At 37.1% G+C, this 17,523-nt stretch overlaps 1 protein-coding gene across 2 annotated transcripts in view; it reads left to right on the forward strand.

Annotated features, from left to right (window-relative positions):
- Nucleotides 1-17,012, forward strand: part of SH3YL1 (SH3 and SYLF domain containing 1) — a 42,366-nt gene extending 25,354 nt beyond the window's left edge. Inside the window, exon 10 of one of the 2 annotated variants that reach the window (XM_048936680.1) lies at nucleotides 3,243-10,771. In XM_048936680.1, the coding sequence (XP_048792637.1) occupies nucleotides 3,243-3,259 (17 nt within the window). In that variant the 3' untranslated portion in view covers nucleotides 3,260-10,771. Of the gene's footprint in view, nucleotides 1-3,242; nucleotides 10,772-16,462 lie in introns of those variants that run through there. The other variant, XM_048936679.1, reaches the window with a different exon arrangement.
- Nucleotides 17,013-17,523: the final 511 nt, after the last annotated feature.

The following is a 17,523-nucleotide window of genomic DNA, read 5'->3' on the forward strand; positions in this document are numbered from 1 at the left end:
GAAAAAGAGCATCACTGTCAGTGCGCTTGCAACTTCAAAACAGGCTTACTTTGCTGAATGTGTATTGAAGCAATCACTTTTTTTTTTATGTGATAGTCTTCTCTTTGATTTAACAAAACTAGTACCAGCTCAAATTTAACTGGAAATCTATCATGTGACTATTTACATCAGTTATATAGTTCCACATTTAGAAATCCACAGATTTAAAAACAGACAAAAAACCTGACAGCTACACCACAAGAAAAATCTAAGTGTGCTCAAATCCTTTGACTTGGGCGTTTTTATTGTAAGACTAAATACCTCAAAGTAAAAATATTATCTCCAGTTTTGGCGATAATAAAATTCAAATATCTCTCTTGTCTCCAATTCATTTTTCTGTGTGTAATATCTGAATTTTTGGTTTTTCTGTTGGAAGAGCTCAGACTAATGGATATTTGTTTCAGAACTCTTTTGCATAGTGGAATATATGATGTCTGTCATTAGCTCATGTTTACTAGGTCAGTAGACAATGTCATGAAGGCCTATCCTGGAAATTATCTATGGTAATTTTTTTTTTTCTCTTAAGGCTTTTAGCTAAACCTGGTGTATTTTTCTGTTTTCTTCATGACAAGGCTTGTGACATGTTTATATTTAGTTACTGAAATCATAAAACATCCATCTGGTGGTCCCCAAAGTATTAACTTCCTTGCTATTACAAGCTCTTTCTTAATACTTACCAAACCCAGGAAATCCCAGGAAATTATTTTTTAGACTATTTTTATCTCTGAATCACTTTTCTAGGATCATACTATTGTGAATGAAGTAAGTCAGATGATCAGCTGCTTATGGCTTATGTTGTGGCAAGCTGAGAGGAAAACGTAGTACGCAGGAATTTTCTGGTTATGCTGAAGTAAATAACTCACTGTGTATAATCAACTAACTCAAAATACAGCATAGCACAAGAGATTGAGGTCATATGCATTGGGATGAAATTGGTGTCTTCCTGATGTGTGTGCATGCGTTGGTGGAGAACTATAATGCTAAGTACAGAATAGGGAGCAGTATTTTTTCATGGCATTTATTTAATGAATAGGAATAAAAATTACAGCAAAAATTACAGGAAAATCTCAGTGTAGCTTATGCTTATATTTTTTTTAAGCAGCAAGCAGCATTAGGGTAATCATTCTGATGCAGTTAAAATGCAAAGTTGTTCATGTGAACTTAAAGATATTAAGTGGTATAGTTTAAAGTCTTTTGTCTGAGGCCCTACTAAAACAGGCTGATGTTTTAGCATGCTTATGATATGTATGCTTAATTTTTGTTCTGTTGTAGTAGTAGGATAAACAGATTTAAATTACTATTCTATCTATTTTTCTATAAAAAGCTTTTGGGAGTACGGGAGCTTCTGCTTCATTAGTTCTAATGGAAGCCAAGCAGGAATTGATAGCAGCAGAGTCTTGCAAAACTAAACTTAAAAAAAAAAAAAAAAAAAAAAAAAAGTCAGATTAGAAAAAAGTCAGTAATTTGAAGATACCACCATAGAATCTGTGTATAAACTGCATAGAATGAGATTGGGCTTGCTGTTGGTTTTATTTGTTTTCAGGCTGTGAGTTGTTTTCCAGAGTTAGGTTGAAGATAATCTTTGTATCAGGTGAACCAGTGCACGTGTTAATAACTCAGTGGCAGAACTTTTGAATCTAACAATATAGAGATTTAATAAGCAAAATGAAGAGACATTGTATTCAGGGTGAGATGTTAACATTCAGTATGTGTAGCAGAAATGTGGGAAATATTGTCAACAAGATAAAAAATGTGCATGTCATTCCTAAACAGACTCACCTGAATAAAACATAGATCTGTTCTCTTTACTTATTCTGCTTTTCAGAATGTGAATGTTATGCTTAGAATTGCATCTCATCACATAACTGTTTATAAATATCTGTAGCGTGGGAGTCAAGTCAATGGGAGCAGACTCTTTTGAGTGGCAAGCAACAGTAGAACAAGGGGCATTGGGTGGAAACTGGAACACAGGAAGTTCCATACTAATACAAGGAAGAACTTTACTGTCACATTGGCAGGGCACCTGAACAGGCAGGCTGGAAGGGTAGTGAAGTTTCTTTGGAGATATTCAAGACCCATCTGTACACTTTCCTGTGTGACCTACTGTGATTCTGTGATGCTTTATAATTTCAGAAAAGACGTTATTTGCATTAATGTAATCTTGACCATAGTAAAAGCCCTTGACATCGATACAGTTTATTTGACCATTTCAGTTTGAATGAAAATTTAAATGTTTTTTGAAAAGGGCAGAAAAAATCTAAGAAGTAATCAGCAAAAATGTTATGGAATTGACTCTTAGAAGGCGGGGATTTTTTTTTTATATCCTAAATATCAAATATATCCACAGATGCTTGACAAAAAAGGCACTTCTTTAATGCAAAAGCTGAGTGTGCTGAAACAAAGATAGAAACATTCCATCAGCAGAGGAAGATGATGAGCCAGCATGTTCCCTAGCAGGCCAGAAACTCAAAAACAGTGAACAGTGTTTTGTACTGAATGAGCTAAAATTGCATAGTAACTTAAACTTTAAATATATTCAGGTCTTCTTCAACCACCAATGAAACCATTCATTTTATTTGTTAGATGTGGCACAAACTGGTGATATTACAGAAGCTGCTGCTTTGAGATAGTCTGTTTCCAGCTGATTGTGGAAGAGATCAAAGTGTTTGAGTGCTTTTTTGAGGGTTTTAGGGGGTTGTTGGAGTATAATATATCAATTCCATGCGTACAGATTTTCATCTCTTGCTGAATTTCTATTAAGAAATAGAAATTGAGTCCCTGGAGCAAAACTGAGAATGGCGTACCTTGTAGGCTGTGTCTATGTCTGTGTCTAGATTTGCTTTGTACTGTCTGTAACATGTAATATTAAACCTGGATGATTTTTTCCATCACCATTTTTTGTTGTTGTGTTGATGGAGATCATTTAAGTATTTAAATTATTCTCAAAATCAACTAGAGGGCTTTGTAACCAGGAGTACCAGAAAGCAAAAACTTGGGCAAAGTACCTACTTGAACAAATAGATAATGTCTAGCTCTAAATAAAATTTGCTCAGACAAGTCTTGTGAAAGTGGATGAGGGCTTCAGGCTTAGTTTTGCCATCTTTTCCAGGACTGGAGAGTACTTTTAGTCATGAGAAATACTAAAGAAATTCTCCTTGCTATTATCTAAGCTTGAACTTCTTGAAATTGCCTTAAATCTACAGATGCTATAATAAAATAGACATCGAGTCTTCTGAATAAGAGTCATTTCTTCGTCTACAAGTACTAGGATGAAGCAGAGAAGCTGTGGCCTGCCTTCCCCCTTCGGAAAGTGTTTGTGTAACTGGTGGCACTAATAAATGCTTCTGTGGACATCAGAGGTTTTCTGATTTCAGTGTTTAATTAAAATACTTTGAGAATCTTAAGTTTTTTTTATCAAAGCATAGAGAAAGGCAGCTGTTTTTGTTTACTTAAAGGAGGCCATAGTTTGAGGTAAAACAACAGCTCAGACAAGAGAATATTTGTTTCTGAGAGTGATTTGCTGAATATCATGTTTCCTGACCTTTCGTCAGATGAACATTGCTGGAGATTAATTGGATCAGTGGTGGCATATGACATACTTCAAGCATCTGTATGGGAAAACTTATGCTTATATCTGATTATAGCGGCTTAGTACCTGTAGATATAAAATGTCAATTCTACCGTGCATATTTAGGCCCTCTCGCATCTGTTCAGTTGAGATCTGAGGTTCTTGTTTTTGTGCATGCTGAGGGTTTTTGAGGTGACTCTACATTTAGGAAAATTTTAAAAAATAAATGAATAAAAAATCCAGAACAAAAGAACTTTAATGCAGATAGGACACTTGAGATTTCATTTGTAAGATTCCTGACTTCCAGCATTTAGCTCCTATCTATGTCCTGAACAAACACTGGATTATAATTTGTCAAGAAACAACTAAATTAATTTTTTCTTGTGTTTGTTTTGCTCTAGAGCCTCAGCTAAAACCTTTTCTTTTCATGTTAAAGGCTTAGAGAGGTAGTCTAAATGCAGAAAATTGCAGTAAGTTGAAAAAGGAATTAATGCGTGTACTGGTATGCTTCAAGAACTGAAATAATTGTTTTCTTGACTTGTAGCATTTAATATACAGTTGAGCTACTGTTTTGCTTTGTGAATGAGTGCTTTAAAGAGACTCTTTTGTAAGTGGACATATGGAATGCTTTGTTGCCAGACAGAATCTGAAAAGTTAATTTCTTCAGAGAATCGCAGTGTACAACATACTGCAGTATGTTTTTCACCGAGAGGACAGTGACACACTGGAGCAGGTTGCCCAGAGAGGTTGTGGATGTCCCATCCCTGGAGGCACTCGAGGCGAGGCTGGATCAGGCTCTGATATGGTAGTTGGCGATCCTGCGCATAGCAGGGGGGTTGAAACTAGATGATCACAAGCCATTCTAAGATCCTGTGATTCTATGCTTCTGCTTTACTCTCTTTTGCTGCCCCTCCATTTGATATTTCATTTTGTCTTGAAGAAAGCCATGACGTCTAGTTGTCATGGCTCCAAAGTCAGGCCAAAAGTGCCCCAAAGGGCCTCTTTAGCTCTGTGCAGCAACTTGTTTCACTTCCTTTTATCTCCCCTTTCAGTATTTCTTACTTCGCTTCTGTCTTATCTTTAAACATAGATGAATTCTCACATTCAACCTATCACTCACAATGCTTGGTATTAAGTCCAGAGAATTACCCTGTAGTGAGTTTTAACATTATAAAGTGCTTTCTTTCTTCTAAACATGATATTCTAACTTAGCTAACGCAGGAAGCTGTCTTAGATTTTGTGCTACCTAGCTGTGAACATAAACCAAACATCACCTATAGATCTAAGCCAAAGTTGACATTATTTAAACAGTAGTTATTATGAATAGCAAAGCCTTGGAGTTCTAATATTATCAAAGGATGGACTATTAACTTCACTAAACTTCTACATCCATAAAATATTATGAAGCATACACATCCAGTCAACTATACTTGAAAATTTCTTAATTCAAGATGACACTTTTCCAAAAGTCATGTGAAATAATATACTGTATCTGTCATGTTTTTATTATTGCATATGATCATAAAGTAAATATTTTGAGGCAGTGGTGCTTCAGTATTCTGTAACCGCACTATAGCAATATTTTATTTGTCTTTGTTTACATTCTAGCAACCAAATGAGCCAATCCTTTTTCTTTATTTCTCTTTTTTAAAATAGGAATTATGAAAGATCTTTTTAAGTATGAGGTAATATTCAAACTGATAGTCATGTCAACTCTAAAGTATCCATTTTCTGTTTCCATAAAAGAATACTATTTTCTGTTGCAGTTTTCATAGTTTTGATTGTTTTTATAAACTCCGAGTGGAAAAATCCACTGTAACAACAGGCTTTTGTCTGCACAGTGATAAACATACAATTACATACTTCTGTAGCTTTGCTTCTTTGCACCCTAGACTTTCTTCTTAGTTTTCAGAAATATTCTGTGCATTTTTTATTATTGTCCTAGAATGAACAAATCATTTCCACTGTTTTGTTTCTAGGGGGGACACATGCAGAATATGCATGAATGCATTTTAGGCAATCAAACTACTTCTAAGACCGTCTTTTCTAGTGACATCTAAGTTTGTATTTAATCATTTCTTTCTTCTAATACATTAGAATATGAATCTTTACAACTTGAATTTAAAACTTGTACTCATTGTTTTGCATCTCTGACTTAACAGCAATTCCAAAATTCAGTACTGATGTAGAGCATGTGCTACATAAAATTAGATGACTAGACAGCTTGCAGGAAACTGGCATGTAGGAATACTTAATGGTTCCTTCAGAATCCAACGCTAAGCCTTATTTCATTCTTACACATGCTCTCCGATCCCTTACAACGCTTCTTAGACTTTCCCTGGCACTTTTCACCAAAATCACTACAGGGCATAACTTTGTTCATAAAGTTTTCAGGGGTGCTGTTTTACTTAATACCAAGACTAAAGATCTGCAAAAAGCTTAATGTGAGCCAGCAGTGTTTGCTTGCAGCCTGAAAGGCCAGCCGTACCCTGGGCTTCATCAAAAGACAGGTCGCCAGCTGGTCACCTTCTACTCTGGCTTGTGAGGCCCCGCTTTTAGTATTGCATCCAGGTCTAGGGCCCCCAGCACAAAAACTATGTGGAGCTGTTGGAATGGGTGCAGAGAAGAGCCACAAAGATGATCAGAGGATTGAAATATCTCTCCTACAAAGAAAGGCTGAGGGAGCTGAGCTTGTTCAGCTTGAAGAAGACGAACTTCTGGGGACACATCTTGGTAGGCTTCCAGTAGTTAAAGGGAGCTTATGAGCAAGAAGGAGACCAACTTTTTACACACGTAGATATTGAGTGATAGGACAAGGGGGAATGCTTTTAAACTAAAAGAGGAGAGATTTAGATTAGATGCTGGGAGGAAATTCTTTACACAAGGGATGATGAGGCACTGGAACAGATTTCCCAGAGAAGCTGTGGATGCCCCCATCCCTGGATGTTCAAGGTCAGGTTGGATGGGGCTCTGGTCAGCGTGCTCTGATGGGTGGTAACTGTCCAAAGCACAGAGGGGCTGAAACTAGAAGATATTTAAGGTCCCTTCCAACGTTAGCCATTCTGTTATAATCGTGTATAACCAAAGGCTCAGATTTTCCTTCTGGTCCTGAAAAAGTGCATTATTACTATACCTAGTTTCAGATTCATAACTCTTTGGAGAAAAGAGGGATGAAGAGATAGCATTTTATCATACAGTGGGCATTCCTGTGTCTCTGTCCATATTGGTGGTCCAGCATAATTAGTTCTTTGGTTTCCTGATTAATACTGCTTTTAATTATTTTCTAATTTAATATCAACAAGTTACTTTTAAACCTATTTCCTTTCTCTCCTTGGAATAACTTCACCATTTAATTACCATGCTGGTATTTCTTCTCATGGTTGGAGAGCAGATAAAAAAGCCCTCATTGCAGATAGTTTTTCCTTTCTATTGTTAATCTTGCATCTTCCCAGCCTTAGGGTTGTTATCTTCCTTTTTTTTTTTTTTTTTTTCTCTTTTATAACCTTGGAACAGGTCTCATTATTGTGCATAGACACTCCTCTTTTGAAACTTACTGTCAATATAGTGTATGGAACTGAGGACTTTTTTGGATTAATGACCATTGAACTAATAAGTTAATTTTTTGTGTTCAACATTGTATTATGTTATATGGCTCTAATTTCAGAGATCTGGTATGTGGAATACACTACTGACATTCAGAATCTATAGCTGTATATTGAAGTTTGTTTAAACTATGTCATGTCTTTTTTCTTATGATTTCTCTCAGTCTTCGTTGTTAGCTATGTAATACCATTGTCATTCTTTCAAAAACATTTGGTCCCTTAGCTCTGTGTTGTGCTATTTATCTGTATTATTCTGTAGCCTTCACTCAACTCAGCCTTCCCAGTCTTTCTTTGTTGCTAATGCTTCTCTCATTCTCGTTTTAGCAGTTTGTGGCATCCAGTTTCTCCAGTGCTCTCTGCTGTCCATGCTTTTCCTCTTTTTGCTTTGCTGATTTGTTCATTCATAACTTTATCTCCTCATCAGAAGATCTGTTCTGACAGACTTCTGTGCTGATTCATCTCAGTTTTGTTTTTTTTTAACTTTCACATGCAAAAATAAATCCATGATCTCCACAAAATCTGCACTGTGTTCATTCAGTTCTGCTCATTCTTGTGCTCTTAATAGTAAAACAGTCAGTTACCTACAAGCATCTTACTGTGAAAGTAGGGAAGTGATGTTTGGAATTCACCTTATCTGAAGTATTCTGTTTACTTATTGATACTGTATTGTACAGTATTCTGATACTCATTGAAGTCAGTGATATAAGGTTGCTAAGTTATTTTTACTGTAACAATTTGGAGATATGGAAAAAAATATGACTAAAAAAGCATGAGGGTAAATAAGAAGAAAAAAAAACTTTTAGCCAAAATCTATTGTTGCCAAAAAGAAGAATTTAACCAGTAGTGAATTATTTGAAGCTGTGTTATTTGACGCCCCCTCCTACTGGTGGAGTAGGGCTCTGAAATAGTTTCTCTGAGGAGTTACTGGGGGCAAAAAGAGGGGCCAAAAGGAGATTTAATGTCTGGCAGCACTAGCCTATGCTTCAGAAACTGGGAACATGCAGATAAATTAATCTTGTCTCTTGGTAGGTTATCTTACATCTAATAAAATCCATTGCTGACTATATTACACACCTGAAGGCTGTGCTGCTGTTCAGCGAGACATGGATAGTCTGGAGAGCTGGGCAGTAAGAAGCCAAATGAGGATCAGCAAAAGCAAGTGTAGAGTATTGAACGTAGGGAGGAATGCATGCGCTGGTACAGGTTGGGGGATGACCTGCTGGAGAGGAGCTCTGCAGAGAGGGGCCTGGGTGTCCTGGTGGACGACAGGTGGACAGGTGGACGACATGAGCCAGCAGTGTGCCCTTGTGGCCAAAAAAGCCAGTGAGTGGTGATCATCCCCCTCTACTCTGCCCTGGTGAGGCCTCATCTGGAGTACTGTGTCCAGTTCTGGGCTCCCCAGTACAAAAAAGACAGGGATCTCTTGGAAAGAGTCCAGTGGAGGGCCACAAAGATGGTGAAGGGCCTGGAGCATCTCTCCTATGAAGAAAGGCTGAGTGAACTGGGTCTGTTCAGCCTTGAGAAGAGAAGACTGAGAGGGGACCTGATCCAGGTCTATAAATATCTAAGGTGTGGGGGGCTGAATGGAGAGGCCAGACTGTTTTCAGCAGTGTGTGGTGACAGGACAAGGGGAAACGGCCAGAAACTGCAGCATAGGAAGTTCCGCACAAATGTGTGCAAGAACTTCTTTACGGTGAGATGATGGAGCACTGGAACAGGCTGCCCAGGGAGGTTGTGGAGTCTCCTTCTCTGGAGATGTTCAAGACCTGCCTGGATGCCTACCTGTGCTACCTGGTGTAGGGAACCTGCTTTGGCAGGGGGGTTGGACACGATGATCTCTGGAGGTCCCTTCCAACACCTACAATATTGTTGTTACCTAATCTTACTTTATGTTTCTATTTGAAATTCTTCTGTATTATGTTGGACCCTCTTTAAAGCAGTTTCTCTTGCACCCAGCTGAAACTACTGACTCCAGTTGTGCCGATAAATGAAACATTTCTAAGGAGTGTGCTTTTTGCACTGAAATCCAATCACTTCTACTGCATTGTTAGTAAGTCCCTAGTATGATTTTGACCTGGGAAAGGTAATGGGTGCCAAGTGATTCCTTAGTATTTTAAAAGTATTTGTTACTGTCCATTCTGTAATGTAAATATAACTGCTACTTACAAGATTTCAGTGACCACTTTATAAGCATGTATTAGACATCACATTGCATCCTACCTTAACCTGATAGAACATGATCGCATGTTTTCTTTGTAATGTTGGTGCTCTTTATATTCCACTGTATGACTGTGTCTATAACTGCCTTTACATCTGTTGTTCCAGTGTCTCTGAGAGATCCTCCTTATCAATCCTCCATTTTTTGTTACAACTTCCCAACCAGTTACCTACTCTCTATCCCTTTTCAGTTATTAGATACTATTTTGTGCAAAATCCTCATAACAATTTTTTCCAGATCTTTTTGCCTTAATGTGTCGCTTACTTGAATTCAAGCCAAAATTTTTAAAATTGAATTTGAAATGTTGTCTGTTGCTGGTTGATACAGAGCAAGTGATTTCCAAATCACTTTCCAAATTTTCTTCAGCAGTTCTCACCTTCCTATATGTTGACCTTTGAGTACCGTTTCAAAGATGCAGCCTTTTCTTTCCATTTCTACTTTTGTCCAGAATTTTGTCCTGTTATGATTCAATTGTTGCAATATCCTTCTCTCTGACCTTTGCAAATTCAATATTCCTTTACTCTCATCTAGGCTGAGTTCTTACTTCAAAGTTAATTTCCTTCCCTGTCACTTTTCCTGTATCATCTTCCTTTAAGTTAAGAATGTCTTTGAGCTCAAACAGAAGTGAAAGAACGCCCCTGTCAGATCCAGCTTTGATCTTGTTCTTGTGAATACTACAGATTGAACTTAGTAGTTCACCTGCTAATTCAAACTTAAGTCATTTATCTGTCTATCTTCCAGCCCCATCATAGCCCAATGTTGCTGCGTTCCTTAAGTCAAAATGTTAGGTCTTTAGTTTCTACTGACCTGAGACCTAACTCTAATTTAAAAGTTATCCCTGTCATTAGCAGTACTGTGATTCCTCAGAATTTTCTATGGGATATTGCTTTTTCTGTATTGTGTTGTCTGCATTCTAAAGGAATGTGATGGATCCAACAGAAAATGTGTCTCAGTTTGTGGTTCCTAACGCCTATCTAAAATATTGCTTAGTATGCCTTAATTCTCAAAATATGAAGGAGAAGGGGCCGCAGTAATCACTGTAAGAACTAGATCTATTAAACCCTTGTTAACAATTAATGTGAAAGTATAACTGTTGCTAACTGGCTCCTGTAACTAAATTCAAATTCCATCTTTAAAGCTTTGACAGTGATGCTGTAACATATTTAACTCAGAATGATCCCTAATTAATTTGTTGCTCCTACTCTCTATTTATGCAAGAATCCAAATCTTGCTCTGAGCATTCTGAGCACATCAAAACCAGAAATATAGTGCCTCATCTCATTCTTGATATTGTTGATCCACTAGTGCACCCTTACTTTATTGGCCCTTACTTTATTAAACTCTGACCTACCAGTAGCCCAGTCACCGTTTCAGTCTTAGGTAAAGAAAGAATAAGCGTCCTGGCTTTTCATGGGACTGTTAGTGAACTTAGCTATTCAATTAGAATTACACTCTCATCCTAGCTTTATTACCACAGTGCATACTTGTCCACCTTACTAGTCCAGCAGTTAAATCAAGCTCTTTAATTAAAGTTATTTGTTAAAACTCAGCAATGGCCATGAGGCACTTAATTTCAACATTAGTCTTCACTGTGAGCGCAGACACATGCAAGAACTGTCACAGAGCACGACTGCTCAGTTAATACAGCTTAAATCACAACCACAATCAGAGAAGTTTATTAATTCATCAATGAGAGATTGCTGGTAATACATGATCAGTGTTAGCATTACAGCAAGTGAAGTACAATATTAGACAACTGCAACATATTAATGAATACCTCAAAGTCCTAAATGCTCTTTTATGATTAACCGTCCAAATTCTTAATTGCATTTACAGGCATTCATGTACATAAAGTACACAAGTGCAAGTTTTCCTACACCTCCTGTTGGAGATGTGGGTATTCCAATTGTGTGTGTGTTTGTGCAGACCCCTACTACCTACTGAAATGTAAGTTGGCAAGAAAGCCCCACCATAAGGCCAGGTGTGCACAAAGTGATACACCTGTGCCCTCACCCCCATAGATGAGTGCAGGAGAGTCACAGTATCAATGACAAGGCTGCTCAATCTGGCCTGAACAGAGCTGATGCCAACAAGGTGGCTTCAGGTAGAATCAAGCTGGATTTTGAATACTGCAGTTTCCAGTCCAAACTCTCTCCCTGCTATTGCAAATTTTCTTGCTGCTTTTATACTTCTTAATCACAGAATCACAGAGTGGCCAGGATTGGAAGGGACATCAAGGATCATGAATCTCCAACCCGCCTGCCACATGCAAGGCCACCAACCTCCACATTTAATAGTAGACCAGGCTGCCCAGGGCCCCATCCAGTCTGGCCTTGAACACCTCTAGAGCTGGGGCATCCACAACCTCTCTGGGCAGCCTGTTCCAGCACCTCACCACTCTCTCTGTAAAGAACTTCCCCCTGACATCCAGCCTAAATCTTCCCTTCCTTAAGGTGACTTCTTTGTTTCAAAACTCTTTGTGAAGATTTTCTGTTGCTGTTGAATCAAATTAATGATCATCTTACTGTTTAGCATGTCCTTTTGGGAATGGGTGATAGTCTTCCTTTTTAGTACGGTAGTTTGGGGCAAGCATCATTCAGTTTGTTGTGTTCAATCTATGTATACACACACTATCTAATTTTAAAATTGTGTGTTAGCAGATGTTGTTCTCCAAGTTGTTTGCTAAAGATGACCACTAAAAGCAATTAAATCTTCATTGCTGCTGGCATCAGTTTTAATTTTTTACTCAAACATTTGCAGGACAAAAAATTAACTTAGTTCTTCAGCCTACTTTGTATTTTTTCATGAACTTTTATTATAAACACAACAATAATCCTTTCTAATAAAAGCCCAGTGTGTTCCATAATAGGTGAACCATTAAAATTTGCATCTGTTCACTGTTACAGCTTTCATCCTAAGTTCACGAACAACAACTGAGGCTTTCAGTCCCTGTGAACACTATATACTAGCGTTATTAAATATTTGTGACACTTGATATACTTGTTTTTCAAAGCATAGATGTTTGCATCTGCCTAGATCCTTTGTTTTCCATCATTTTGTCTGTTGTTTTTTGTTTGTTTTTTTTTTTAATTTCTACAGAACAAGCAGAGATCATATGGTTGCTTAATCATCTAGGTGTCCATTTAACCAACAAGAACTCTGTTTGAGCTTCTCTGTAAGATGATACTTTTTGGCAGAGCTTTTATGCCAGCAGCATACAACTTCTGTCATCTCTAATGCTGGAAATTCATCCAACCTCAGCATTTTGTGTGGCAGTTCCAGTCACTTCTCCCTATTTCTTTACATAACGTAAAGGAAGTAGAAGTTAGTATGTTGAATGTGATATTCATTCAGTTTGATTTTAAGTGACAAAATCTTTAGCTATGCATTATCCAAGTTGTACAGAAATTCTGAGTGAGGTAGAAAGATTACTCACTTTCAAGGAAAAATCATAGAATCTTAGAATTCTCAGGTTGGAAAAGACCTTAAAGATCATGGAGTCCAACCACAGCCTAACCATAATACCCTAAATGACAAATCTCCGCTAAATCATGTCCCTGAGCACCACATTCAAATGGTTTTTGAACACGTCCAGGGATGGTGACTCAACCATCTCCCTGGGGAGCCTATTCCAGTGCTTAACAAGCCTTTCTGTAAAGAAGTGTTTCCTGACATCCAACCTAAACTTACTCTGGCACAACTTGAGGCCATTTCCCGTCATCCTATCAACTGTCACCAGTGAGAAGAGACCAACCCCGCTCTCACTGTAAGCAGCTTTCAGATGTTGGAAGAGAGCAATAAGGTCTCCCCTCAGCCTTCTTTTCCCCAGACTAAACAGCCCCAGTTAGTAGTAAAACTGTCCCCTAGGTAGTAAAACTACCTAGACTTCTGGGCGTTCATATGGTATGTTGCCTACCAATGAAAACCATTCTACATTGTTTCAGCTTCAAAAAAAAACAGTCCCACGTTTCATTTATCAAAGCAGAGACTTTATCATAGAGTCATAGAGTGGCTTGGATTGGAAGGAACCTTAAAGATCATCTAGTTTCAACTCCCAAAAGGAAAATGCATAATAGATGGACAATTACTGATTACCCTCTTATTCAATACTCTCTCAGTCATCAATATCCTTGGTCAGTTGACTGATCTGGAATGACAGTTGAATCATAGGGCTGTTATTTTGCAAGCTCCCTTACTGTGGTTTAGGTGAATTCAAAACCAGCAGAAGTAGTTTGTGTTAATTCACTTATAGGTTTTATTGTACAGATGCACACAAGACCCACAAAGATCCTGCTAGCTGTGTAATTGCTAACAATTAGCTAATTTTTCAAGGTGGATATCTAGCAAACTCACCATTAACCTCAAACACATGAAAATTATTTCAGTTTTATTACTGTGTCAGTGGCCAAAAGCAGCATTTTACGTTTTTAGTATAATTCTGCAAATTATTCACCATCAGACATTCAGGCACATGTGATATCATATAAATTAGAATGTGGAATTAATATCTGTACCTAGTAGTAAATTAAGCAGTGTTGGTCCAAGCACTATAACTCAGTTACCAATATGGTTACGTTCTTTGAAAGTTCTTTCACATTATTCTCACCTAGCACTTTCCAAGAGAATTAATGGATGCCAATCAGGAGTTACTTTAGTCTAGAAGACTGTAGATTGGATGTGGCTCTAGCATTTACTATTACGTGTGTGTCTGGTCTCTGCTAGCTGGCCTCAATGTCAAAGGCTCTTGCACTCTTTAGCTAATTAGTATAAATGTAACCAGTATCGCTGTCCTACAAAAAGTGACATCTGTGCATCTTCAGTAACAGATCTTCAACCAAAATTTCTGCAGTTCTGTTTTGACCACTGTGCTTGTAGAAGGTTGCTGTGTGTATTCAGATTCCTTAATTAAGGAATTTCCACAGTGTAATCCAGTATGCATACTCATAAATCTCAATGATTTTAGTATCATGCTCTGTGTGTAGCACTGTAGCACCATCTTGTGTGAGCTGCAAATGTGATTTCAGTATTTGTACTCAGGAACCTTCAAGTGTATCTGTAACAATTTGATTTAAAACAATTTAGATTTTGACAGTATGCTCTAAAAATCAATTATAGTGGAGTTTGAAAAACTCAGACTTTCTCATGCATAGACTATAGCATCTATTGTAATACAGTATACTAAGTATCCACCAGAGATTATGTAAAGCTTCATTGTGGAGACGAGAACATGAAACAGCTCCCCCTTATAACACATGGCAGATTTTCATAATGCTGCATTCATTGAAGGTACTCCTTTGTTTGAATGCCCCATATAAATATGAGGTAGCAGGTGCCACAATCTGAAGACAGTAAGTATGTATTATATGTGGTTTACACTATTAACATGCATAAATAAAGCACAGAGATTAAAATCTTGAGAAAAATGAGAAAGGGCTTCTAGGAAATATTATAAAATAGCTAACAGTAATAAACAGTAATAAAGCTTTTAAATGATAGTAGGTAGCAAATGGGGCAAGGACTTGAAAATCAGCGTTCATAAAGAGTTGTGGTGCTTTCAGATTCTGCATGTATGGAAGGATGCACATGTAGAGGCATTACTTTTAAAGCAGCTCTTGCATATCAGAAAAATGGAAAAATAGCTATGCTCTTTGCATATACATTTGTAATCATCATCTTCTCCTTTCATTCTTTTTGAGTGAGGTTTGTATTTGGGATGGGGGTTTTTCCTTTATCTTTTGAATTGATAAAAGCAACCAGAAAAATAATTCTGGGGCTATTGATTGTTGAGGGCAGACTGACCAAACAACATTTAGTGGTACATCTCTCATAATCACTTCCAGCTCTGTACTTGAAATCTGTAGACTAAGAGGAGCATGGGTTTCTGCTTTTGCAGCAGAGTTTAGCCCACAAACATTACTTGCAGCTGCAGCTAATGCTGAATACCTTTAATTTTGCATGTTTGACCATTTATGCAGCCACCACGTTCATATAAAATATAAACATTGTGTCCTGAATTATTTCCACATAGCTGTGTAGAGGTCTTCATTATTTCCTCTTAACTAGTCTTCCATTGCACCCCTAGGGTACTTATTTTCACTTTGGGATATGATAAGGCCAGGGGCTAAAGTAAGTCAATATTAAACCAATGTGACTGCCTCCTACAGTTCATGCAGTTAAAGGAATTGAGAGTAAACAATTATTACCAAATTGAAGATGTTCACTTATACTACAGGTTCAATAGTATGAAAAGTTGAGAAATTGCCTAAAAATTTTAAAATGAATGGAGAGTGGATAGATGATAGATGACTTCCAAACTAGATCAGAAGTTTCATGACATGATTCCAGCACCAAGAACTGAAGGAGTTACAGGAGAATAAAAACCGTTTGTATAACTGGTCTAAAATACCCCTGTGCAAGCCAAGTCACTTCCAGGACATCAAGCAATAATCTATTTCTGCTAGCATATTTTGTGGGATTTTTACAACATGCTAGTTATATTAAAATCCTAAATACTGCAAACCCAGTGGAAGGAGAAGAGATGGGCTGTGAATATTTTGAATTTTACTATTCTGTATCCTGATTATTGATTAAAAAATTAAAATCCCTGCTTTAAGTTTGCACTTTTTGCCAAGAAACTGTCACAGGGAACGCATTCTAAAACTAAACAAAAACCTAAAGTTGTTTCAGGAATTATTTGAACTTTCTCCAACACAACACTTTTGTTCCCAATCTCTATTTTCTCTGTATGAATCATACAGAGAAAACTGCTGATCTTTATTTAGTGCATAGTGCTATTTTATGGACAAAGTTGTGCTGATAGGCTGGAATCCAATTTTACCTTACTAGGAAAAGGAGTAACCCTTTTTTTTTCACTTGCAGTTTATGCATTTTAGATAAATTTTATTATACATTTTAGATAAATTATTCTGATATCTTTGTTACTGTTTTGTACTGCCTTTTATGAATATTTTATTCAAGGATTTACTGTCCATGCAATTTAGTAATTTTTATTTGATTTGGTTTCTTTCACTGCAGGTAACTCCACAAGCCATCCAGTAGAAGTAACAGCACTTTATTCATTTGAAGGACAACAGCCAGGTGACTTGACTTTCAAAGCTGGAGACAAAATCATAGTCACAACCAAAACAGGCTCACAGTTTGATTGGTGGGAAGGAAGAATAGGAGGACAAACTGGCATCTTTCCAGCCAATTATGTTGCCATAAGTAATGACTAAATCGATAGAGAAAATGTTGAAGCAACAATAAATTTACACTGAAACATGTATTTAAACTTTTCACATTTTAGCTAAATGAGGTTCTTGGTCAAGACTATTCCAGCGTAACACTGAAATACATTTAATGGCCTTAGCTTTCCCTTAAGCTTATTTCTTAAATAAATATTAGGTGATGGTCAATTTATGGTGAAGTTTCAATTTTGAGTCATGTTGCTGTATGAAAAGTACTCCCATTTGTTTCTAGTTTCAATTCTGTCATGCTGCATACTTTTATTTTTCAAATGAGGGAAAAGTTACAAACATTTTAAAACTAGATATGTCTCTTTCTGTAATAAATATTCTGAAATCTGCATTGAGTTATCTGAGTTGTAATTTTTCACTTTTGCTAAACATGCAGATACTTTTTGCAGGTATGGCATAGGAATTTACCTTTGCTTGGTATTAAAAGTACTTCCAGCATTGCAGTTTTTCTTGGTAACTACTTCATGTGTAGTCCCCAGTGTTTGTCATTGTTAAACATGCAATTATCTTTCTTTCAAACAGCTCAGTATCAACTAAGCAGTTCAACTTCTCTAATAACTTCTCCTATATTGCCCTCATCTTTGAAGAATTTAAGCGCTTCTAGAAGTTTGTTAAATAAAATGCATGAATAGTACCTGCCAGAAAAAGATACAGTCTTATGATGTCCATTGATTCCTATAGGAATTTGTTTTGCAGATGGGAAATGCAACAAAGAACATCCTTCTGGCTCACAAATGATCTTATATAATTCTTCCTGCTTCTTCTCATTTAAGATTGTTTGTTTTTTTTATATTTGATATTTGATCTTGTTATCTTTAAGGAAGCAGTAAGGTAGGGTAA

This window comes from Lagopus muta, chromosome 2 (assembly GCF_023343835.1).
Source record: "Lagopus muta isolate bLagMut1 chromosome 2, bLagMut1 primary, whole genome shotgun sequence".
Classification (NCBI taxonomy): Eukaryota; Metazoa; Chordata; class Aves; order Galliformes; family Phasianidae; genus Lagopus; species Lagopus muta.